This window comes from Marmota flaviventris, chromosome 12 (genome assembly GCF_047511675.1).
Source record: "Marmota flaviventris isolate mMarFla1 chromosome 12, mMarFla1.hap1, whole genome shotgun sequence".
Classification (NCBI taxonomy): domain Eukaryota; kingdom Metazoa; phylum Chordata; class Mammalia; order Rodentia; family Sciuridae; genus Marmota; species Marmota flaviventris.
In genome coordinates, this window is record NC_092509.1 from 13709571 (window position 1) to 13735465 (window position 25895).

The 25895-nt window shown below is 51.8% G+C and overlaps 1 protein-coding gene across 1 annotated transcript in view; it reads left to right on the forward strand.

Annotated features, from left to right (window-relative positions):
* The first annotated feature begins 15796 nt into the window (after positions 1-15796).
* Positions 15797-25895, forward strand: part of Gpr137b (G protein-coupled receptor 137B) — a 33067-nt gene continuing 22968 nt past the window's right edge. Inside the window, exon 1 of the mRNA XM_027947996.2 lies at positions 15797-16318. Within this exon, the coding sequence (XP_027803797.2) occupies positions 15905-16318 (414 nt within the window). The 5' untranslated portion in view covers positions 15797-15904. The remainder of the gene's footprint in view (positions 16319-25895) is intronic.

Below are 25895 nucleotides of genomic sequence, written 5' to 3' on the forward strand. Positions count from 1 at the left end.
GTTGGTTCTATTTGAGATGAGTTAATTTTTTGTTGTTGTTTTTGGTGGGCACAATGCTCTTTTTTTTAAAAAAAAATTATTTTTTAATTGTAGTTGGACACAATATCTTTATTATATTTATTTATTTTTATGTGGTGCTGAGGATGGAACCCAGGGCCTCGCAACATGCTAAGCGTGTGCTTTACCGCTGAGCCACAACCCCAGCCCCAAGATGAGTTCATTTTGAGTAAGACATGGAGGTACAGGTATGTTTTAGTGGATCCCATTTGGCTATGTTCTTGTGGATCTCACAGATGTGAAATGCACTAAATTTGCCAAATGATAAGACAGTGCAGGAACAAGGCTGATGGTATTGTTTGGAGACAAGTCTCTAGGGTTGCATGTGCGCATGCCTTCTGTGTAGAAGCATCAGCGGCTTTGTTCCTGACAGTTCTCAATGTGTTTTTGTATAGGAAATACCCTTAGCAGAGAGAGCTGGCGCCTCACTGGGGCAGAGGACCTATTGTTTGCCTCCCGGGGCAGTAAATACATCCTCCTCTAGGTAAAGGGCGTGGCAATGTGCTGACATTGTTTTAGAAAACAGTACTCTAAACTGAGGATCACTCAAAATTGGTGCTGCAGCCCCCCCATTCGTACTAGAATTTGGGGGAAGGGAAGCTGATATCACGGTGACGTGTAGGTACACTTTGCCATGAGCAATCGAGATTTTGTCGACGAAGAAAGGAAAAGATCCTGACCTTCCCACCATCTCTCATTGTCAGGATCCTCTCCATTGAGGGTCCTTGGGAAGATTATAACTACCAGAAAATCACTGCAGTCCTCAAGTGGTCACAGGACAATGAAGAAAATAAAGTGGGTGTTGTAATCCCAGACCTGGACAGCAAGGCTTTTTGTTAGAAGGCATTTTACAAACAGCCCAGATCAGAGTTCTCTGAAAGCCACTGTGGCTCCACAGGCTGGAACCCACCCCAAAGTACTGGGAGAAGTGGGGAACCTTCTGAGCAATCTAGGTGACCTCCTTAGTGGTGGCAAGTAGTTTTCCCAAACTTAATCGTTGAATTATGACTGCTCACTAGACCTGCACTGCTAGCTAGGATCTCCCCACTGAGGAGAAGGGGACAGTGTAACCCACAGGGAAACACAGTCAGCGCTGCCCCTGCAAAATTGCCACCCCATGTTCTACCAAAATCAAACTTCTGAAATAAACTTGATTCAGTGCTTCTGCTGGTGGGTGGGGTCTGCACAAGCTGCAGGTCTCCACAGCTGATAAGTGTTGCAGCTCTGAATCGTGGGCTACTCCCTCCAGTGTTGCCTCAGACCCCAGCAGCTCACCTCCAATCTCAGGATTCTTGTCTCAGTGAACTCAAAAAATGAAACCCTCAGACCAGGATGTGTGAATATAAGAGGGGGATTATTGAAGAACAGAAGCACAAATCCCACAACACAGGAGGCCCCCATGCAGGTTTTCTCCAGTGTGCTAGTCCAGGGGTCTGTAGAGCACGTAGGTGGTCCCTAATATTGGTCTAGACTTATGCTAATTAGGGTTTGGAAAAGGACTGATGCTATTGGTCCCAATTTATGCTAATTAGGGTTTGGAAACACACTAGCCCAATTGGTCAACTCTGGAGTCCTGACTTGCACCCAGGTCTACCCAACTTCCATTTTCTCACCAAAGGTCAGTACTCAGGAAGTTGAGGTCATCGGATGGTCTGTGCTTGCAGGTTCTAGGTTGTAGCGCTGCCCACAGCAGACTTCTGCAATAGGCGTCCATACCATGCCCAGGCCTGGCCACCAAAGGGTGACAAGTCAGCATGCCTTGGCTTGCAGGGCCTTGGGACCCCCATGCATGCGTGGCAGGCTCCATACTGGCCTCCTGCACTCCAACCCATTTGCCCTCAACTCTACGGCTAGACCACTCCGCTGCCACGTCTCAGCAGGGACCAGTGGACCAGCTGTGTGGCTTGGTTGCCGGGAGCTGTGTTGCTACTTTGCCGTGGGTTACAGGCATTTCCTTCTCCAAAATTCTCATGTGTCTTAGTTCGTGTAATATTTGCAGTCATATCAGAGTTGGAAACACAAGGTTTCCAGATTAGGGAATTGAAAATCAAAGAGAAAAAATAACTTGTTCCATACTAAAACCAGAATTTTGAAATGAAACTGTATTCCCTACCATGGCTGGTAGGTGGGACCAGAGTTCCTCCACTTGTGCTAGCAGGTGGGATCTCATAAACAGCAGGTCTCTGCAGCCAGAAGCCACATAGCTCTTAGTGGTCACCATGTCCTTCAATGTTGTGGCAGACCCCAGTGGCCCACTTTCTGGGCTTTTGTCTTGTGAGTTCAAAGAATGAAATTCACACACCAGGGGGAATGAGTGGCATAGAAGAATTTACTGAAGAACAGACCAGAACACTTGCAATGCAAGAGAGGAAGCCACAGCAGCTTTTCTCTGCCCAAGTGTGCTAGCACACTTAGTATTTGGGTCACTGCTATTGGTTCAAACCTATACTAACTGGGGTTTGAAAAAGTACTAATGCTCTTGGTCAGCCCTGAATCCCATTCGGGTTTGCCTTACTTCCATTTTATCCCTGCTTCAGGAGGTGGGAATGTGATCTCATTGATTTGTACACACTCTGTGGGGGGTGGGTCTGAAGCTGCAGAGCTGCGTGGAGTGCACCTGTGCAGCCTGCGTTCCCACTGTGTGCAAGCCAGGCTGCTGCTGGGGTGAAGGATTGGCTTGCCTGGCTCACTGGGATGAAAAGCCACACCACCACCACCCCTCTCTCTGTAAGCCACACCTACCCACTGCCACCCCTGTCCTGTCAGGTCTTTGTTTGGAGTCCGCTGAGTAAATCACACCCAGCCTGGCCCTCCTCCTCCTCCTCCTGTCCCATCCCAAGACTCTGCAGCTGTAATTGTTTCTGGGTCAGGTCCACTTCTACTGGGTGGTGCATCTCTGGAGATCAAGGAGCTCGCTCTCCCTTTGTTCCCCCCAGACTGCCTAGTGCCAAACTGGGCTGCCTGATCACACAAAGTCCTGCCTCACACCTGCAGGTTTTCCACTGCCTTGCTCTATGCCCTACATTGAGTGAATCTTCAACAGCTACCTGCTGATGGGCACTCCTGTGTGCAAGCAGCTACTGCCTGTCTGTCTTGGGCCCAGACCTTTGCTATAACCATCTCCTGTCTCAGAACCTGCCATAGCCACCAGCACAAGTTGCATTTAACCAGCTGTGAGGTCCATGTGGCTCTCAGCCTGCAGTGACTGGGCCCTTGGGTCCCATTCTGGGCTGCTCCCTGGCACCCATCCCTTTACAATTTACTATTGCAGGGTCTGTGGGGGGAGGGAGTCCGGACTAAGGCCTGTCCTGTACACAGCCACAGATAGAATGCCAGTGCAGAGCGGTCACCCGGAGCAGGCCTTACTGAAGCAGAACCGAGCTGGCTGTCATCTGCCCCAGGTCTCACCATGCTCCCTGGACTGACCAGAGTCCAGGGCTGGTTGCACATTAAAGGACAGAAGGGCAGTGGGGAGTTATAAGGGTAAAGTCATTGGCTCCAGGGGCCACTGCTACAGCCATGTGGCCTGCAGAATCAAATGTTTTTTTCCCAGTCTGGTGGAGCTGGTGGTCACCTCTAGGCTCCTAAGGCAATGCCACCTCGTGGCCCAGAGCTGACACAGGGCTTCCTAGGTGAGCACCACCAGGTGCTCCCTCTACCTGCTCGGGCTCCGATCCCTGGGACCACCCATGGCCCTGCTGCTCTCCATCTACCTGAACCCTCTGCTCTCCCATATTTGGCTCTTTTTCTTTTCATTCCCCACTTCCTGCTTGTCCTTTGAGCTCTTCCTAATTCCATATCTCCTCCTCCTCAGTGGGTTGGACTCTCAGTCCTGGAGCCAGGGATTAATCACCTCTAGGTGACTACCCACCTGAGAACCATGAGGAGTGGTTAGAGGAGCCAGAGGAGAGGAGCCCGGCAGACTGCATCCACCCATCACGCTGTCACACTGACACGGGTGGCCCTGGGTCACTGTCACCACCACCTGTGCACATCAGTCAGCCCCCTCCTCACGTCCAGCTGCTGGTGTGAGGAGGGATCATTCTCTCTCTGCCACTCCCCCCCCCAACAGAGTTTATGGACAGCCCCTGTTAGCAAGGGAAAAAGGAACAAGTCTACCAACAGGCACCTCGAGGACACCTGAGGACCACACAGAAAAGGAATGAGACACCAAGAAAGGAGGGTGTGGGGCTGGGGTTGTGATCTAGTGGTAGAGCACTTGCCTAGCAGGTGTGACACACTGGGTTCGATTCTCAGCACCACATATGAATAAATGAATAAAATAAAGGTTCATCAACAATTTAAAAATATTTAAAAAAAAAAGAAAAAAGGAGGGCATGGGCCAGCTGGACACCGGGAGTCGCCCAAGAGAACTGAATGAACAAGGGAAAGATTTGCTAGCAGATCTGAGCTGGCGCCTCCTCCGAGGAGCCGTCTCGTGACTTAGAGTCACCTGGTCTTCCTTAACAAAGGGTGACCTGCTCTGTAGCGCTCCTCTGACGTCTCAGTTACTCAAATAATCCTTACTTGATGAAGCCTGGGCGCCCGCTCTGGTCTACAGGGGGCCCCTGCATTTCAGATGTGGGCTGAGTACCGTCGTCCAGGGCTTCCTTCCTTCCTTTCATCCTCACGTCCACTCTCTGAGGTAGACCACCAAGTCCAGAGAGGATGGGCGGTGCGGACCAGCCAGGCTTATTCCAAGCAGGGAAGCCAGCGAGTCCCGCCCAGCATGCTCAGAGCCTTCATCTTGACCTCAGTCGCTCAGCACTCCACCTGCCTGGGGTCCTACCCTGTTCCGGAAACTTCTCCAGCTCAAAACATCTGCTCAGCTTGCTGACAGGGGAAGGAGCTGGCTGCTCACCAGCCCTACCAGTGGACGCACTGGGCTGCTGAAGATGACCGCTGGGGCTTGGTTGTGGAGGGTGTCAGGGCAGAAGGCTGGTGGTGCTCCAGACCATCGCTGGAGCCACCCTGTGGCTCTGTGCTTTCACTGGGGGCAGAAGCAGCTGTTGTGCCTTCCGTGACTCCCCAACTTGCCTGTCAGTACCGCCAGGGAAGAGCCTGGCTCTCCCTCCTCCCCTGCTTACTTCTTTCAGTTGATTCCTCATTATTAGAGACCACCAGCAGCCTTCCGGGAACTGCTGTCCTGGGCTGTGTTCCTGCTGTGGAAGCACTGTCACCTGTCCATTCAGAACCTGCCTTTGCATGCTCCTGGACCACGTTCTCTGTCTGGTCTAGAAAGGTCCATCTGTTCCCAGGGAAACTGTCCACATGGTGAACTTTGCTGGTCAAATCCTCCAGCCCAGAGCCTCAGAGCCCCAGAGCCCCAGAGGCTAGGATCCCAGAGTGCTGCCCCTCGTGGCCCTGTGGCTCACCTTCCTCACCTGTTTTCTCCCCCTTGCACTGGTCCTCAGGAAAGGATGCAGGAGGGGTAGCCTTCCAAGGGTGCTCACTGGCCTCTGGAGGTCGTTCTCCCCTTCCCAAGCCCAAAGCAGTCCTTGAGCTCTGCAGGCAGAGGGAAGAATCAACTGTGCCCTGGGTGGGGAATCCCTGGGGCCCAGTGCCTTCTTCCCTGGGCGGGGGGCTCCTTTTCTCTTTCAGTGGTGCTCCAGTGGGCTGAAACAGGAGATAACAAAAATGACCCACAGCATGTCACCACATGGACATGGCAACAAATTGGGTAATGTCATGAATCCAAAGACTACTGAAGATGAATCGTTGGGTTTGGGGGTGTAGCTCAGTGACAGAGCACTTGCCTACCATGCTCGAGGACCTGGATTCTATCACCAGTATCACAAAAAAAAAAAAAAAAAAAAAAAAAAAAGCAACAACAACAAAAAAATCAATCACTGCACAAGAAAACTTGAGATGCCCTGAAGTCTTATGGATCATAATGAAAGTTCACTGAAATTCCCCTGAACTTGAAAATAACTCTAAAAATCCAATGACTAACAAGTTACAAAACCGAAATCACCACTACTGAGCTTCAGTGAGAAAAATGAAATGGGATCGATCATGCTAGAGAAAATAATTCTGTCTATTCCCTCCACAGAAAATTATATTGCAGAATCATTCTTCCATGAACACCAGCGTGAACCAACAAAACACAGAAAACGGGTGTCTAGAGATACCGTAAGCCAGGTAGCTAAAAATACACCTTGTTCTTCCAGATCTTGGGATGTTTATATCGATCAGCTTCTTAGAATGTGTAATTTGTTGTTCTAAATGAATAGTCACTTGAGGACCTGATTTGGGGTTTGCGATTTTGTTTCTCTTTTCTTAAAGAGAATCTACAGGGTTGAATAAGCCTTGGGACTCACAAAAACCCGAGCTGATGCAGACTCTTGAGCTTTTGCCTCTCACCTTTGTCCCCTGTGCCCTGCAGCTGCAGGCAAGCTCACTGGAGCCTGGAGACTCCACACTGCAGGTGGCCAAGCGTGCCCTGTGCAGGAAGACCTGGGTGCAAACAGCATAGCTAATTCCCCTGCGTGTGCAGATTTCACACCCTGCACGGTAGGCCCACCTTCTCTGCAGGTGCTGCAAAGAACCTTGACATTGCCGGGCAGCCTATACCCCTCCCAAGAATGCTTTGGCGAGGACCCAAAACGCTTTCAGTGATGTCCATAGAGCACAGTGTGAGGCCCACATACTTCTTGGGATTCATTTGTAGCAAAAGTTTCATTCTGTTTTCAGGCAAATGGGAAATACTCCATGCTCTTGACCTCTGTGGATCCCAGCTTATACTTCCGACCCCCACCCCCCGCCCACATACACACTTTTAAATCCCAGATCCACTTAACACCGAAGTTTCAATGAAAGTATTGAATCATTAAAGGAGCATTTCCCAGCAGCTTTAGAAGAGCTCCAACATCTGCTTTTTGCCTAGATTCTGGTTAAGGAATGCCAAGATGTGGGGTTTATTGTAAAAATCTACTTGAATTAAGACCTAATACACTTATGACCAGAGGAATGCCAAGGGTCTAACAGTTTTAGGGCAATGGTTGCACTTAAAAAAATCACTGAATTGTGGGGATTTTGATTCAATATTTTTTTAAAAAAAATCTGATGTGCTTAATGGTTTCTCACTTTAGGAACTACAAGCATGAGATTAAAATAATCAGTATGTAATTCACACATATTTCACAAAAAGTCTAACTTATCATTAAATAGGAACATTTAAAACAAAAATTCTGGCCTTTAAACAAGAATAAAGTTAGCTTGTGAAACACTCTTGTCACTTATGTTATTTCACATACTTCTGAATCCCAGCATTCTTAAAACCTTTGAATCTCAGCACCCAAATTCTAAGTTGCAATTTAGGCCAAAAAATCCACAAGAAGTTGAGGCTTTGTCTGGAAACAGTAAGAGCAAACACTCCAGCCGACAATCAGTTGCTCATTCAGGAATGAACCCCACACCCCATGTGTGCCGATGGCAGAAACCAGGAGACACCCCCCCCCCCCCCCCCCGCCGTTTCTCTTACTCTAGGTTTGGTAAAGCAGGACACATCAGAGAGCAGAGCAAGGCCAACCTCTTTCCTGCTGGCATCTGGAGACTGGGAGCCACATGATGCTGTTTTCAGGGCTTGGGCTTTTACAGTGAACAAAAAGTGGCTACTGTAGCCATTTCAGGGGTTCTCATCTGACATCTCTGTTAGGTAAAGGCTTTCATTGTTGAGGCAGCCTGCCTTCCTCGGGAACTGAAATTCCTGCTGGTTATAGGCTCCTTCTAGAAGACTCTTAATATTCTAGACTGAGCAGCCTGTGTTTGGTTATAGGCTTCCTAACCATAACTCATTTCTATAGTCAGGATCAGCAGTACTAGAAAGTACAAAGTGTTCTTTCCCAAGAAAACACTGGCATGGGTTTGTTATTGAAATGAGCTACTTGCCACCTCAGGATTCTAGTCCCCTGAAGTGAAGCACAGGCAGGTGATAGGTAGGGACACACAGGTGCTAGGTACTAGGTGTTCTAGGTAGGGAGAACAGGGGAACCGGCAAAGACCTGGGACCCGCGTGCTGGTCAGTCGATCTGGAGCAGCTTCACAGGGATTCTAGACACCTGGGTGCTCAGTCAGGGTAGGAGCTGGGCAAACTACCCAGTGGAGCTGCATCTCAGACACCAGCCCAGGAGCAAAACAGGAACCCCTTATTTGTCCTGCCTTCTTCTCACCCCTCAACCATTTAAAAGGAAGCATAAATGAATTCCTGGGACAGATAATAATTTCTTTCAAATGGTATATTCATTGTGCAAAATGTTAATTTTTCGCTTTAAACTACACACATAAAATAATCCAGGAAGATTTATAACAGGGAAGGGTGTCTCTCACTAGCCTGGCTTTCCCCGCACAGGAACTCCCCACCCACATTTGGGGAAGTCTCATTTTATTAAGTCACATTTTATTAAGTAGCTCCCGCCACAGGAGCTCCAGGCTCCAGGCTGTCAGCTCCCAGGCCCTCCTGGTGCCAAGACGCGGCTTATGTCCAGGCTCTGCCTATCAGACGCTCCTGCTCCAGGAGCTGGAGATTCAAAGAAACAGACAGGATCTACACTGAGAAGGGCTCACTCACCCAGCACCCTGCACCCCGGCCCGGCTCTAGAGGTCGGTCAGGCCAGGTGAGTGCTCTCTAGGCTTCCCCCACGTCTCTCGAGGGGCACCTGGTGCATTTGTGGCCACAGAGAGGCAGGTGGAAGTTCCACTCGGGATTTCTGGGTGACGTTTGCCATCCTGACTCCAAAGCCATTCCTTTTGCCTTCTCCCAGTCTCTGCCTTGAATGTCAATACAATGGCTCTGCCTGCAAATCCCCATAAGGGGACAACTCTGAAGATTAAAGTCAATATGCTATCAGAGGTCAAGAAGAAAGAGCCAGCCAGGGTCCCTGGGGAAATTTTTTGGATAATTGATACAATGTTTGCAACAATCAAAGTCTAAACCAGTGTGTGGGGGGGAACATGTATCATTAACCTGTTGTTAGCCAGATTTTTTGCTACTTGCAACTGTCTGCTTTCCTAAATGAAGTAGGCCATTCCCAGACAGCTTGTCTGAAGCACAAACTACCAACCAAAAGGCAGTGGTGGCCACAGTGGTGTCCCCACAGAACCTTCTCTGCAGTGTTACTTTGGGCGCATCCCTCTCAGTCTCCAAATTACTCCAGCCTGAGAATTTTGCGAGTTACATAACGTGCCTTTTAATAAGTTCTTTTTCTGCTTAAATTAACTGAGTCTTATTCCTATGCTTGCAACCAAGAACTCTGGGAAACACAAAAGAATGATACCTGCAGTGTTCTCAGTAGCACACCCTCAGAGAGTGGGGGGACAGGATGGTTTCTGGTCTGGTTGGGTCTGAGGACAATTCAGATGATGTTAAGACAGCTTGTGTCACAAATGATCACTTGTGGTCACCTGCAGTGATGGTCTCCCAGTGCAATGAAGATCACACTTGAATTAAAACTTGGAGGAACAGGAATTGCTGCCAGACAGCTGCATGAAAGACACAAGAATTTCCACAAAGAACTGCAGGGAGAAGCAGCCAGGGAGGTGGGACGTGAGTAGCAAGGTCTTAGATTCCAGTTCAAGGCACAGACTGACAGCCAAGGACTTTCAATGACTATGCAAACCATAACCAAATCCAAAGGGACAGCCCCTGGGTTTCTGATACAATATCTGCTACATGCACAGCCTCCTCTGGTCTCTTCCTTGACTGGGGGATCAATGGTGGAGCGAGAGTGGGAGGCTGGACATGGAGTGGATAGTGCTGAGGCCTCAGGGTATGCAAAGCTTCCCTTGTCATAGGAATTGTCCCCTCTACCTCCCACTCTTTGTTGTCTTCAGACACAAACAGAGCATGATGCTGCTGGGCCCCTTGTGACACAAGGACAAACATTGAGGGAGACTCACACAACCAAGACATTGCAAGATTTTGAACTTTTCATTGGACAAAGGAATGGATTCTGAGAGTGCTAAACCAGAAACGGAGGGAAAGAACTCTGGATTTAGCAAGTGATGCTGGTGCAGTGTGCTTCCTGGAGCACAGGGAGTGTCCTGCTTGCCTGGGTGGTTGGTTGGTTGGTTGAATGAAACCTGAACTTCCCGGCAGCCCTTGCCACCCAAGAGAAGCCGAGATGCGTGACTTTCTCCAGCACAGTGTAGAAGCAGGAATGCTGGTGTGGATATATCCTGTGTGACCCACTCACCAAGCCCCTAACTGCTCCCCTGAGAGTCACCTGAAGAACTTCCCTTGTCACTGGGGAAAGCAGTGCCCCTGGCTCAAAAGCCAAGTCTATTTGATAGATATGTGACTCTGTTGAGGGCTTGCTGTAGTTGATGAGCAGGTCACCAGAAAGGGAGAGGCTGTCTTGGTAGCAGGAACTATGGCCATGGCTAAAACTGACCATGATCCCCTGGAACCAAAACAGATGGGCAGCCTCTATGGCCCTGCTTAATCTATATGACAGCAAAAGTAAGACTCTTGATGAGACGTAAGGCATCTCAACAGAGTCGTACCCACACCCGGCTCTCACACTTGAACTTGAGTGCTACAGAAGCAGCTAATCCTATCACTTGCCATTTAACTTTTTGGTTGGTATAGAAGATGGAGGGGTCTTCGAGAAGGAAACAGATTCTCAGAAGGCTAACACAGCCCAATAGACAAGTCCACACAGCCCCTCCCCTGGAGAAGAATGCTTTCTTCTCTTTTCCCATAAGTGGAAAACTTCCAGAGCCACCTTATCTCATTTGATAAGAGACCTTCTCATCTCGACCAAGACTTAGGTCACCTCTGGCCCCAAGCCACAGTCAGACTGCAGCCATCTTAATTACCACAATGTTTCTCTTCAGGACACCAAGGCACCCAGCACTCCAGTGACATCATGCCACAAGGACCTGCAGAACAGGGACGGCACCTATTCTAGACGGGAAAGACATGGACAGGGCCAAGTGGGAGTTGGTCTCCTGAATCTAGGGACCTGCGGCCTCAGCAAGGCCTTCTCGTGGGTCTAGTGCCAAGGCTGAGCTATGTCCTCCTAGGCTGAGGATGAGCTGTGGGCCTCACTCTAGTTCCAAGGGAAAAAGAGGCACAATGCTTGCAGGCCTCAATGCGGAAGCAACGTTTGTCACATAGGGTGTGTTTCTCTGTCTCTTCACAGGTTGAATCAAAAGGGTGCTGATGTTGAGATGGGGCCCAGAGGTTGAGGAGACTTTCTGTCTGGTTCAGCAGCAATGCCATCGGTTCGGTCATTTATGATTCATGGTGTCACAGCCTCCCCAGCCACCAAGCCGTGCAGCCAGCTCTCTGCAGAGAAGCAGCAGGAGAGCAGTGAGGTGGCAGAGTGGCAGCCCGGCTGCCCTGTGCAGCCTGCCATGAAGGTGAGGCGCGGCAGGTCTAAGGTGCTTTGGGCCAGCGCTGAGGTGAGCCAAGTAAGCTGACCCACCGCCCCACAGCAGCCTGGCCTGCACACAGTGGAGATGCCCACATAGAAGTGCACTCCATGCAGCACCAGACAACCCCCTGAGCATGCACAATTCAATGACTTCTCCCTCCAGCTTCCTGCTTCTTGAAGGAGGGAGAAAATGAACAGTAAACTGAATGGGACTCAGGACTAACGGCATTATTACTTTGCCAAACCCTAATCAGCACAAGTTTGCACCAAAAGCAGCGACCCAAGTGCTAATAAACCCCTGGACTAGCACGCCCAGGTGGGGAAATTCTGGTGCCAAGTTCCCTCTTGTCTGTTAGAGCTCTGTTCCTGTTTCTATTTCTGATAAATCCTCCTCTTATGCTCATTCTGGTCTGTGTATTTCACTTTTTGAATTGGTAAGACAAGAACCTTGAAAGAAGGAGACACTTGATGGTGAGCTGGTGGGGCCTACCACTAAGAACGAATGCACCTCTCCGCTGCAGAAGCCTGAAGCTTGTGCACACACCACTCACTGGCAGAAGCAGGGAGTCAAGTTTTTCTGGTTTCAATATGGCCTAATGGTGCTCAAAGTGTCATGGGAAAAGGAGGAGTTGAAGGAGGCTTGTGGCAAGCCCACTACAACATTTGAAGCAAATACATATCTTCTTTCTCCAATAACTATTTTTGGGAAAAAGGTTTGGCTTGTTACTGGATTATAGAAGAGACTGCAAGTCTGATCAAGGAAGTTTAATGACCAGGTAGTCTGAGCTGCCCATCTTGAGATGGATGTTAATGTGATTCATTAAACCTCCGAGTCAGATTCACCAAAACACCCAGCTATGCTGGACATTTTTCAACATTCAGGTAGACAGAGTGACCTGCCCTATGATTTAAATCATTTTCTGTTCCTAGCTACCCTCCTGCTAATTTAATAGGCTTGTAGACACACAGGCAGGAACTGACTCCATCTGGTGTCTTGACAGCCCATTTCTGCTCCCAAGGCCAACCTGCTTCTCACCAGCATCATCAGCCAGTTTTGTTTTGTTTTTAATATTTTTTTTAATATTTATTTTTTAGTTGTAATTGGACACAATACCTTTATTTATTTTTATGTGGTGCTGAGGATCCAACTCAGGGCCTTGCACGTGCTAGGTGAGCGCTCTACTGCTGAGCCACAACCCCAGCCCCTCACTAGCCAGTTTTGAGTCTTCCGAAAGGTGCCGATGTTAAGTGTGGTCCTAGATGACCAACTGGAGGGAGATTATGTGGACCTCTTTTATTGGTGGATATTAGCAACTTGCCCCTACTGTAATACAGGGCTTTTGAACTTGGATTGACTTTCTTTACCCACCAATGCCTACACCAGCATCCTCGGACTTTCCCAAGGAATGCCTTATTCATCAAAACACGTATTGCTTCTGTTTTAAACCAAAAAGAAGATCTATGGTGGGCTAATTTCTGTCCCTCAGTAGCAGCTGAGGGAATAACCCGTTGTAGCCTCAGTCACAGTGCCTGGTGGACACTTCCTGGAAAGGGAGTGTCACCATCCTATAGTGTGGACTCTCTGAACTGGAAGCTGACATAGAACACATGGCTGGAGGAACCAAGAGAGCGTGCCTGTCACTAACACACCCAATGACCTACTTGCAAATTTCTTGTTTCTGTTTCTTCTCCTCTGGGCTGTGCTAGTTTGAAGGTGTTGGTAACAAGAAGGAATTCTTCTACTTTGGGGATTTGAGCATAATTTCCATTGAAATGAAAATTGAGACGCTGGCTATTTCAGACTTTTGCTCACAGGGGGTGGGGAAAGGGGGGTGAATTGCAAGCGTTGGCTGTGACAATGGGGTGGCTATGATGGTGGGGGTAGCTGTGACTTCAGGGGGAAGTAGGGTTGCTCCTTATAATGGGCAAAAGGAGGTGAATGGATGAAAGCCAGTCATGGCCATGTGTCTTGCTCCTGGAACGTCCAGCAGCAAATCATAATAAAAAACTCCGACCTCTCAGGAATGAGGGCTGCTCCTAGCTGAGACGTCTGATATAGGGAAAAGGGGGGTTCTGTAATGGGCATTAGGAGTTACAGAGTCCAATCAATAGCTTATGACCAGTTGCAAATCAAGGACTGTAACCTCTACTTACATTTTCTTTCTTGCATATTATACATATTGATATAAAATAATCACCTTTGCTGTTTGGCCCTTATCCTCTACTATCTTATATAGGACCAACTAGTGATGGATATCTTATTAGCTTGGCCCATGAGATACAAAATGTTGATATGGGAGGTGACAGATAAGGAGTGACCATCACTCAGAGCTGCTGAGCTTGGGACTGGACACAGAAAAGAAAAAAATGAATGTGCTTTTCAACTGTTAAGAGATAGTCCATTGTATTAAATGGAAGTATCTTTGTTGTACATCATCTTTATTTCTAGAATTGTAAAGATGGCAAGAAATACATTTGACACTTGGTAGTCAAAGAGGGATACTGATGTAGTCATCTGGCATTCCTTTTGGCTGCTTTGAAGGTGTAGTAAAGATTACAAATTCTTCCCCCAAATCCATCCTCCCTTCATGAACAAGAGGAGAACCGTGCCCTCTAGCTGGGCACAGTGCCATAGGGAATAGAGACAACATCTCCCAACCTCTCTAGTAGCTAGCCTACTAATGTATTTAAGTTCCATCAGTGAGTTGAACATGGATGCATTGTGTGCATTGAAGGTCTCCTCAAGCAGAAGAGGGGTACCCTTTAGTCCTCCTTTGTTTTCCCTAATGTCTACCTGAGATATGAACCGGTAACCATCTTGGATCATGAGGTAGTCTTATGCATAGAAACTGGCACCATTCAGGAGAAATTTTAGAGCTGGACTTCTGATGGCAAATGATATTCTTTCCATACAATAAAATGTGGACAGATGGTTTTTCCAATGTCCCAGGGGAGACACTGGTAAACAAGGCAAGAGCTTGGGATAAGAAAGTTCCCCAAGGAAACTTAGAAACAAGTCAGGTGACTAACAATTAGCCAAGGGTGCTCTGGAAGCACAGATGGGGCTCACCTGATCTCAAGCAAGCACACAGTGGGTGATGTGGTCTGTAAAGACCTTCCGGAGGAAGTGACACCTCATAGATCAAGAGGATTGGGCCAGTTGTTGCAGGAAGGTGTGGAAGTGTTGTCTTGCCTGGGGAGTGTCAGCTGGTACCAACACTGCTTGTCCCTTTTCAGGAGATAAGTCAGGGGTGCATTGGGGGAGGGGTTTAGCACTCAGCCTCAGAATGAGGAGCAGGTTAGGGGAATTTAAGAATGGGGCAACATAGGTAGGTGTACTCTTTAGAAAGCTCATCCCAGCTGCTCTCGGCAGAAAGGAATGAGGAGAGCAAGGTCAGAAGGTGGGACTAATTCGCATGTCCTCTTTCAGTCCTGACAAAATGGAAGGACTCCGAAGGAGCACTTGGCCTTGTTCACTGAGGAGGGAGCTGGTAAACAATAGTCGATTCTGAGGAAAAGCTCAATCCAGGATCCACCAGTCCCTCAAGAAAAAGCACACACTGTTGGGCAGGAAATTGAGTTTCAATTTAAGATGAAAAAGGGAATCACAAGAAATCGCTGGAGCCTGGGAAATCGGGTCCCTTTCTTCTGTTTACACGAACTGCTTGCCTAGCAAAGCTTCCACCCGGCAGCCCGCCTTCTCTGCTCCGCCCAGAACATTCTCCAACTCCCAGGACTCCCAGCATAGCAGTAGTGTGGCGCCCGGGGGAGTAAACTGAGTCAATTCTCTGCCTGGGAGGAGCGGACAGGCCGCGCTACCGGGTCAGCTGGACAGACCTGGCAGGCTGCGCCCCCGCGCCGCCCGCGCGCCTCGGCCACCAGCGCTCCGAGGGTCTCTGGAGTAAAGAGCCCAGCTCGCGTCCGGGAGCCGAGAGCCGCCCTGCGCAGGCACCGGCCGCTTCCTCCTTGGGAGGATGTGAAGGTCCTCAGACACCAGCCCTGACTCTGGCGTTCCTGGATTTGAAGTGGACATCATCCAGACGCCGTCGGTGCGCGGCCGCAGAGCCCTAATTTTGTGTCTATTTTTAAAGGAAAAAAGAACTGCAAACAGGTTGTCATCCGCAGAGAACGCGGGCTGGAGTTCGGACCCACCCCCGGCGGGGCGGGGCGGCAGCCCGGGGACCTGCAGCGCAGATGGGCGGCGGCCCGGGCGCAGGTGGGCGGCGGGCTGGGCCAGCGGCGCCCGGGAGGCGCGGGCGCGCGGTGCGGAGCGAAGGGCGGGCCGGGCCGCGGAGCCGTGCGCGGGCGCGCGGTCCTGGGGGCGCGGCGCTGCCAATCGCAGACAAAGGCCGCCCAGGGAATCATGTGGTGCGGCGGGAGGAAGTGCGGCTTGTTTTCTTTCCTCCGGCCTCGGGGCTGCGGCGCAGCGCGATGCGCAGAGACCCCCGCGGGGGCGGCGGCGAGCCCCGATGAGGCCCGAGCGCCCCCGGCTGCGCCGCAGCGCCCTCGGCCCGATGGAGGCGCCGCCCTGGGACCCCGCGCGCAACGGCTCGCTGCCGCCCACGCTCACCCCGGCCGTGCCCCCGTACGTGAAGCTCGGTCTCACGGTGGTCTACACCGTGTTCTACGCGCTGCTCTTCGTGTTCATCTACGCGCAGCTCTGGCTGGTACTGCGCTACCGCCACAAGCGGCTCAGCTACCAGAGCGTCTTCCTCTTCCTCTGCCTCTTCTGGGCCTCGCTGCGGACGGTCCTGTTCTCCTTCTACTTCAGAGACTTCGTGGCGGCCAACTCGCTGAGCCCCTTCGTCTTCTGGCTGCTCTACTGCTTCCCCGTGTGTCTGCAGTTCTTCACCCTCACGCTGATGAACCTCTACTTCACGCAGGTGAGTCGCGGGACCGCGGCCCGGCGCCGCACGGCTCTCACCTGGCGGAGCCGCCTGGACCGGGGAAGTCTCCGGTTCTGGGGCCCCTGAGCCTGTTCTGCCTCCTTCTCCTGAGTAATTCCTCGAGGAGAGGGAAGACAGGGTTGGGGCCGCCCCCTTAGCTCAGCACCACTTCGTGGGCACCTGGGCGCCTCTGCGCACCGTGCCAAGCTGCATCTTCTGCATGCATCAGATTCGGTACCGATGGAGGATGCCCCCCAGGAGGCTAACCCTAACCCCCAGGAGGCTCGAACTCTACAGCCCCTCCAGCCATCTGCCTGTCTAAGCCTAAGACACTGAAGCCCGGCCTGAGAAGGTTATCTGCATATTGGCCCCACTTTGAGGCTGGACACTACCTTTTTAAAGTAATGGCTAGGTGGACCGGGTTTGGTTTTGATGAGGTGTTTGTTTTGAACCTCAGGATTAGGAGCCCTACTGAAGTGCGACTTACTAACTCATTCCATGGGATTGCCTAACAGCAGTCTGGGGTCACACCCAGCTCCCCAGCTGCCGCAGGAGGTCAGGCTTGCTGTCTGAGCTCATCTGAAAGGCCCCAAGAAAAAAGCCATAAAAGTTAACCGGAGCTCTGTTACAGGAGCAGGATTCATTTTATGAGGCATATTGTTAAAAAGCTAATAGGTTGCATTCGAACTCATTTGGCTGCTGGTTTACCTGTTGGCTTAATGAAAGTACGGTAATTAATGTAAGCACTTTGCAAGTACAATGCCGAGCCTTGCATGAGGGTTTAACAGCACAGTGCTACCATCATCCTCATTATCTCTATTCCCATTAGCTGCTCCAAGTATGAAAATGTCCATTCTCACCAGGACTCTGCCCAAGGGAGAGGCTCCAACTGTGTCACCTGGCTAGGATAATTTAAGAGCTGTCTCCTGGATAGCTTGCAGGCATCCCATGCCTTTTAACAGCATCTCTTTCTCAAAATAAAATGTCACTGAATTAAAAAAGAAAGACAAATAATTGCTCTGGTGTAGTGGGAGGCACTGCTGAAATGTTGGAGGAAATATTTTTGGCTTAAAATGGCAGATGTGACATTTAGTAGATGTTATATTCAGTGGGTCTAGCTGAGAGCCTTCTTTTTTTTTATTTTATTTTTTTGTTGTTGAAGATGGACATAATGCCTTTATTTTATTTGTTTATTTTTATGTGGTGCTAGGGATCGAACCCAGTGCCTCATACATTCTAGGCAAGTGCTCTGCCACTGAGCTACAGCCCCAGCCCCTGAGAGTGTTCTTATGTGTCTGGTGTATCAGCATATTTTCCAGTCCAGGTAGTAGTGGTATTGTCTGTCCAAATACTACTTTTTTTTTTTAATAATATTCTTTGATTGTCAATGATATGTGGTGCTGAGAATTGAACCCAGTGCCTCACACATGCTAGGCAGGTATCCTCCACTGAACCACCCCCCAGCTTTTAAACTTGCAAATCGATTCAGGCAGTTGGCTACATTGCAGACACTGGCCTTTGTAATTGGATCAAAATTGGGTGGTGCCAGGAAGATGCAAAAGGTAAGTTGGTGTTCCCTCAAGAACGGATAACAGTATCACACATTGAGATCTCTGCTCCTGACCCTTTTGGGAAGGAGAAAAATGTGAGGAACTGCTATGGGTCTGTGGTAATCATATGCAAATCCTGAACTTAGAGCAGGATCCGGGCCTGGGCGGTACATTTTCTGCACTGTCTGCTGGTTGGTGAGTAAATGCTGAGCAAAGGAAAAAGTGACCAGGCAGACAGAGCCACTCTGGCCAGGAGGCCCAAAGGCATGGCCCTTGTCTTCTTTATGTCTCCCAGACAGGCAGATGTCACAGCAAAGGGCATTTTCCTGAGGGTCCTGGGAGGCTGGCAAGAGAAGTTGGCACTTAGGGCTGCATCTCAGACCCTGGCAGGCAGAACCATTCCTGGCTTCCAGAAAAGAACACTGGAACTTCCGGGGTGGAGGATGGCATTAAGAGACTGGCCCTGTGACGCCAGCCCAGCAGTGCCTGTGCTTTCCTGCTGTCCCCACACACTTACTCCCCTGTATATCATTTTTAGCCAGTGGCAGCACCTAAATGGGGAGCTTTTAAGAATTACTGCTCTGGAGCTCCATCTCAGACCAAGTAAATCTGCTTTGGGAGGGGGATGGTGTGCATGGTGCACTAGGCACTGTTCTAAGCAGATTGTCTTCATGCTTCACAACAGCCCTCTGAACAAGCCCCATATTGTCCCTTTTACAGACAAGTTAAATGACTCAGCCAGGATTTACACCCACATCTGTGAAATTGATGTGTAAGGCTTGGTTTTATGGTGCATTTTAAATCTCTTAGGATGGAAAACATACCCAGGCTAAACGCAAACACCTGTTCTCCAGGACCTTAAGATTTAGGGAGATACAAAGTATATCCAGCACAAGTAAGTAGGGATTCAGTCACATTTGGGGTGATAGAGACTATACATTTGGCACAGTTAAGTGGTGGTTCGGAGGCAGTTGGGGTAATACAAAGTATACATGTGGCAGTTAAGTCATGATTCAAGAATTTGAAGCCCTGGGGGACTCCAGCAGGTCCTGAGTCTTCAGAGTGGTGGGGTCTGAGGCAGGAGATGGGCTGGGAAGGGAGCAGTGTGGCAGAGGTTTGGAATTGGGAATGAAGTGGAAGCAGGGCCCCAGGGGTGGGGGAACCTTTTGTTTTCCTGTTGTCACCTCCTTTGGGGCCAGGACACTTACTCATCTTACTTAACCTCTTCTCTGAGGGCACTGTTCCCCTCCCCTGAGGCTTAGAGATGAGACCATTTATCTCCAGTGCCCTGCAGCCTGCTGTGAGGTGGATGGGTGTGGAGTCCTCTTCTCCCACACCCTGCATCCCCCAGGACGCCTCTGTGCCTCATTCATGCACTGCCCAGCTGAAAGCACCCACCCCACCTGCCCGTAGCCCACTCGGTACAGCAGCCCGATCACTGAGCAGGCCCATTTTACTTTTCCCTAAAATTCCTGTTTTTAAACTCTCCCTGGTTAAACCTCTTCTCCAGCCCTCGTGACCTCCTAGGCATACCTGTAGATTATTAAATCTTCATGTCCAAGTTTAATCTCTCCACCCCAGTCCAGGGCAGGCCTGGCTTCAAGCTCCGGGGCATGGAGAGCAAGGAGTATCTGGTGCTGTTAGCCGGAGGGGACAGCCCCTGCATCTCTGTGGTAGTTGTCTTGCGGCTCAGCCTGTCCACCTCTGGACAGACTGTGCCCCAGCTTGCCCTGCTGTGTCTCCATGGTGGGCTTCAACTTCACCCTGACCCCTCTGCTGTCTCCCTTCTGTCCAATCCCTTTTCCAGGAGGGCATCCATGTGACTTTGGGCCCCCTTTTCAACCTTTCCTTTCTCGTGAAGCAGCCTCTGTACCACTACTGCAGCCTCTCTACCACTCAGCTGCACAGGTGACGGGTATTCACCAGTGTCTTCTCCTGGGCCCACCACTCTTGCCTCCTCTCCCTGCCTCCTAGGAACCCTCCTACCTGCTGAAATCCCAGGTGGAAGCAGGCACCACCAGATCCTGGTGCCCACAGACCTGTGGGGCCCAGGCTCTGCCAGGCCTCCCTCTCCCACCCCTTTGCTCTGATGCCTACCCTGCTAGGCCTGCAGGTTCCAGCTTGGCAGGTGCTTGTCCAGGCTTCCTCGGTGACCTGGGATGAGGTGCTCTCTGCCAACAGGCTGCTGAGCACCCCTTCCTGTCTCTGCTCCACCTCCTAATAAGCCTGGGCGGTGTGGAGACAGCTAGGGGCAGGACTGGTCTGTGGACTCTCTGCAGGCCCTCAGTGTGCAGCAGGGCTCAAAGATTCTGAGCTCTTTTCGGACATGGAGCATTAAGGACCTATTGTATCCAGCCTCAGGCCCTGGTGCCAACTCTGGGCTCAGCTGAGCCTGACACAGCCCCCCCTGGGGAGGTTGCAGGACCAGGTGTGCCTGAGGCCTCTTGCTGTGCTGCCCTGTGCTGTGCCAGGACTCGGATCCCCTTTTCCACAGGGGCATCAGAGTGGGACAGGACTCTCAAAACTAAGGTGTGTGGGGTCTCTGCTCATGAGGCTTCATGGCCTCTCCCACCAGATCTTAGGGAGATGCTTGGAAGCAAAGGCGGCAGCTGCTGGGCAGGGCAGGTCTGCCTGCGGAGTGGGTGTGGAGGGTGGCGGAGCGGCAGCAAGCTTTGCAACACCTCTGCTGCCCTGCGTTTGGTCAGAGGAACCGGCCCAGCCTCCCTCAGTCCTGCCCTAGGACAAATTTCTGCCATTTGTTGTGCAGTGGTTGGAGGCAGGAAATGGAGAGGTGACCTTCTCAGTGGCAGAGAGGTGCTGTGATAAGGGACATGCTCCTCGTGCCTCAGGGCTAATCTGTTGGGGTCTGGGTGTCCTGGTCTCTGCTGGGACTTTCACAGGATTCCACTTGGCTGGAGCAGGGACGCTTTGTTAATCGGGTGCTCCTTTAGGCTGGTACTGGGGACCCCTGGAGCACCAAGCTCATAGGGAACTGGAGGCTCATGGTGGGATTCTGAGGTTTGTGGGGGCTGCTGGGAGCTCAGCATGGGCATGGGGCCAGCAAGGGCTTGTGAATCAAGAGGTCGCTCTGTAACTGGAGAGGCAGGGACCCTGTGCTGGGTTAGATCTGTACGGACTTCCATGGCTACTGCTGTAACAGGGCAGCGGGAACCACAGTGTTTGTCCCGCGAGTTGGAGAGGCTCAAGGAGACACTGTGTGGACTGGAGCTCTTTGCTTCCTTCTCCTGCAGTACAGAACTCAGCTGACCATGTCCCAACACTCCTGAGCCAGGCTCTCGCTTGGACGCCCTGGTCTGCACCAGCCCACCACACTGGCAGAATGACTTTCACCTCCAAGTTGCTGCTGTCCTGTTTGCTGAGTGGCTGTAGCTCTTGGCACACCCTTGGGGAGGGTATGGTGAGCTGGCAATCCCGGCTGCCTCTCCTGCAGCCCCTGTGCCTTCACACAGCACGCCGCTCACCCTGTTGACGGGAACGAGGAGGCAACTTGCACTTAACCAGGGACTTCCTCGGTCCCTTCCTCGGTGGACTACCCCCACCCCAGAAAGGGAGGCAGTGACTTTAGGAATAAGAAGCTTTTGCTGTGGCCCCTGAGTCAGTCTGGTCAAGTACCTGTCATGTGCCAGGCCCTGTGCTGGGCCCAGGGAAGAGGAAGGCCTCGTGGCCTCTGGGTGATTGTGAACAAGTATGATGCTCAGGAAGCAACAGGACTCACTGGCTCCCGGGGTCTCATTGCAGAGCTGGGATCACATATTGCCACAGGGCAGGGACTATGCTCCACCTGGCCTCTAGCACCATACCCAGGCCCTGGCCCAGCGCTGGCTGCCTGTGGTCACTGTGTGCTCCTGGGTGTGTACCTGTGTGTCTGAGTGTGTGGTTAGTGGTAGGACGGGTTCTGCCAACTCTGCAAGTCTGTATGAATACCTATGTGTATCTGTGTACCTGTGCATACTTCGCGTGTGTGTGTGTGTGTGTGTGCGCACGCGCACGCGCGCGCAGGCTGTGTTGTCTCCTCGCCCCTGCACTCCTCCTCTGTAAGGAGCTTTGTGACTACAGCCCAGGTCCCAGGCCTTTCTTCTTCACCAGGTCCTTATTCTCTGGTGGTTGCTCTGCTTGGGTGCCTCAGGGCAATCCCCTGACAGCTGAAGGGGACTGGTTTCTTTCGTACCCTTGCATCCTGGGAATGTTTGCAGCACATCAGCAGTCCGGCCCTCTTGGCCTCCGCTCCATCAGAGGCTGGGCCGCTGTCACCTGGAGCTCCATCGGAGGCTGGGCCGCTGTCACCTGGAGCTCCCTGCAGTGGTTCCCCTCACCTTAGGTCTTGCAGAGTCTGCTGTGTTTTTCTCTCCCCTGGCTTTCCACGGTCAGACAAGCAGCGGCAGGGACAGACCCCTGTCCTAAGGTCAGCACCATTGTCCAGGTGAGTTTAGGAGTCTGGCTCCTGTCATGTCTGACAGTAGACGTCCCTTCCAGCAGCTGCTCAGCTCTGCGTGATAGGGAATTGAGGGCAGGGGCGGGGCAGCAAGGGAGGACTGACCAGAGAAGACCATCACTGCGAGGGTCTTGGGGTTTGGGAACAGCCTAACCATGGCGTCCCAAGAGCTGCTTTCACCATCTGGCCCCGGTGACCTTGTGTTTCCGTGGGAGAAGGAAGCCTTTCTCTGGCTGAATGCCCATTGGTCCTGACCTGCAAGTGGCCGATTCTTTCAGGACAGGAATAGCCATGGCAAACAATTCGAGCAGTACCTGGACACAGGCCTTAACAGAGGCCTGCAAAGGCTCCTCAGTGTCCCTTTTTATTTGTCCTGCTGTTGGAGTTTAGCGTCGTAACCTGCGAGGACAGATGGAGCCGGAGAGGTTTCCCTCAGCCAGGGAGTTGGTTCCCTGAGCTCCACCAGCCCTAGGCCTGTGGGCCACATGTGGTCTGTTGCATGTGTTTTTTCTCTTTTTTTAAAATAACCTTTAAAGGCTATTCTTAGCTCACACTTTGAAGCTGGAATTAGCCTGGGGCTCTAGTTTCCTGGCCCCGGGTTACCACAAACCTGTGTGTTTTTCCAAGATCCCTCCCGCCTTACTCTGTAATTTTTCTGGGCAAGTCATTCAGACAAGTCAGAAGCAGGCTCTGGCTCCTCCCTGGGTTGAGGAAGTGTCATTCACCACCTCTCATTACTACCCCACCAGGGACCCAAGCTTCTGACATATGAATTTGGGGGACCCATGACATCCAGCCTCTGGCACCCATGAAGCCGTCACTCTCTCCCCCCTCCTCCCCGCCACCTCTGGCAGTCACTAGTCTGCTCTCTGCCCTGGTTTGACCTGTTCTGGAGAGTTCACACCAAAGGATCATACAGGTCCTTTTGTGCCTGACTTCTCTCACTTAGCACGTGGTTTTGAGGTTTGTCCCGTGGTAGCACGTGGCAGATCCTTCCCTTTTAAGGCCTTTTGTTCTGTGGCGGCTGGACAGCGGGTTGTTCCATCGCTGCCCCTGGGTGTCGTGTCGGCCAGGCTGCAGGGAAACCTGTGGGGTCCCCAGGCAGCAGACACAGGTGCCCTCTGCAAGGCACCGCAAGGAATATTTGTACTCACCCTGTCTCACAGGGAGACACCCAGACACAGGCCCAGAGAGGTCAGCAGTTCACTAGGGGCATCAAAGCATGTTTGTGGACTTGACCAGGCTTGTCCCTGGGGCCTGGATCTCAGTGGACAAGATGACCCAGAAAAGCAGGGACACTGAGGGACAGTGTTTGGTGTGTTTAGGTTGACGTGGAGAGTCCCACTTCCCAAGAACCTGAGCCCCCTGTCCTCTGTGGGCTGCCTGCCTGTGAGTGACTTACCAGCATGGGGACCCAGTGCCCTGCCAGCCCTGTGGGGCAGCCAGATTGTGCTGGCGCTGTTGGATGGGCTCACGGCTCTGTGAGGTGGGGAGCTGGGCTGGGGAATTGGAGAGAGAGGAGAGCCCTTTAGGAAGGGAGGCTGCAAGTGGAGATAGCTGGCCCCTGTCTGTGAAGGTGAAGGCCCTTGGCTGTCCCTAAGCATTTATTGGAATGTTTTCTGAGTACCAAGAGTGGAGTGTCCAGGTGTGAGGCTGACCTCCTGCCTCCTGGGGCACACGTGCACACACATAGTTGCACACACGCACAGATGCATAAGAGTGGTAGGTGACAGGTCGGTGGAACAGCACCCTGGAGCTCTCAGGGGACCAGAGAAGGCTGAGACGACCCCGGGGCACTCTAGGGTTTACAGAGTGCAGATGGAGGAAGCTTGCCCAATGCAGAGTTCTGGGTTCTGAGTCAGCACAGGGCTGGCAATGAGCAGACCGCCCCTTGGGCTTAGAGTGGGGAACTGACCCATGATGACCAGGGCCTGGGCCTGGCTGGCCCTACACAGATGGGGCATACCAGGGCTGTCCCAGCATGCTCCTTGTCTTTTAATGGGGTTCTGTGGCTTCAAGAACCAAGAGTGTCTCTGGGTTGGTTGATCTTCAGAACTCTCTTTGAGGAAGTTAGGAGGAGGAAAATGATTTGACACAAATGCCCTTTGTACACACCAACACTGATTCCAGTTGAAGCCATGCTGGTGGGATCGAAGCCCCCTCCTTGTGTCTGTGCACAGGGGGAGGCTGTGCGAGGGCCAGCCTGTGGGAGAGGCTGGGGCCAGTGGGTTTGTATTTGGCCATGTGTACCTGGGCCCACCCAGACTCAGTGGACCAAAAGGCATTATTTCTTCACCGAGTGAGAACCAGGGTCCAGGCTGGGCAGCGCCCCTTCCCTCAACAGTGGGGTCCTCTTTGTTTCTCAGCTCACTGCATAGGTGGTTGCCCCATCCCCAGGGTCACCTCACATTCCAGACGGGGAGCCAGGGAAGGGAAAGGGCAGAAGCCATATTTTCTGGAAGGTGAGTGTCCCCAGAAATCCCTTGCAGACTTCTCTTGAGTCTCACTGTGCAGAAAGGGGCATCCCGGGAAGGATGCACTCAGCCACGTGACCTGTGGCCCTGAATGTGTGCCGGGGTGCGGGGGGGCTCTGCTGGAATGGTAGGAAGGAGAGAAGGGGCATCGGGAGGTCAAGCCATGGTGCCTGCCACACAGCCACTAGTTACAGCATGCCCAGAGCAAGACCCCACCGGCATGAAAAGGACCTGCACGGGGCAGCTGCAAGTTTGCTGGTGACCAGCATTTCCCATCACTAGCTGCATTCAGAGAAGAAAACAAAGGGGATATACCACACAGTCCCTTAATTTTTTTCTTCCTTTGCAATAGCTTCCTGGAACTCTCGCAGCCGGCTGGTGGCCGATGGCTGTTGACTTCGCTGGGGGCTGGTTTAAGTTGGTCGCCATGCCCCAGGTGGTCTAAGTTGAGTAGCTTGTGAATCTCTCTTGGTTGGTTCCTCCCCATCATGCTCTGCTGTTACTGGTCACCAGAGGATTTCATTAACTAATCCTTTCTTCTTGTTCAGTTGCTTTAATGTGAGCAGAAAGATTAGTGTGCCCCAGAGTCTCCCTTAAGAATCCTCCAGGTGTACCCAGGGTGGGTGCAGGAGAGGGAACATGGGTGTCCTTACCTCCCAGCCCCAGCTGCTCTGTAAACCCCGGCCAGCTTCCCCTGCAGGGCTGTGTGCCCAGCGAGGCCTCGGGGGCCGGTCACACTGGTGCTGCGGACACAGGAGTGTGTGTGGGTGGCATGCTTGCCCCATCCTCAGTCCCCAGACCCACAGCCTACATCTGACCTTTGGAAGGAAAGAAAAACAACTGACAGCAGCCTTGCCCTAGCTTCTTGGAGAGGCCACCTTGAGGCGGACCCCCCCCAGAGCCGCCTCCTGATCTTCAGGGAATCCTGCAGAGGGAGAGAGTCCTCCATCTGGATCTGGGGGACCCTGGCTGTCCTGCCCCCTGCTCTGGTGAACCAGGCGCCTGGGTGTGGGAACAGCCTGGGGCAGCTGACTCTGACTGGCGCCAGGGAGACCGTGGCCTCAGGGCTTGCCCAATTTCCCCAGTGTATTAGGAAG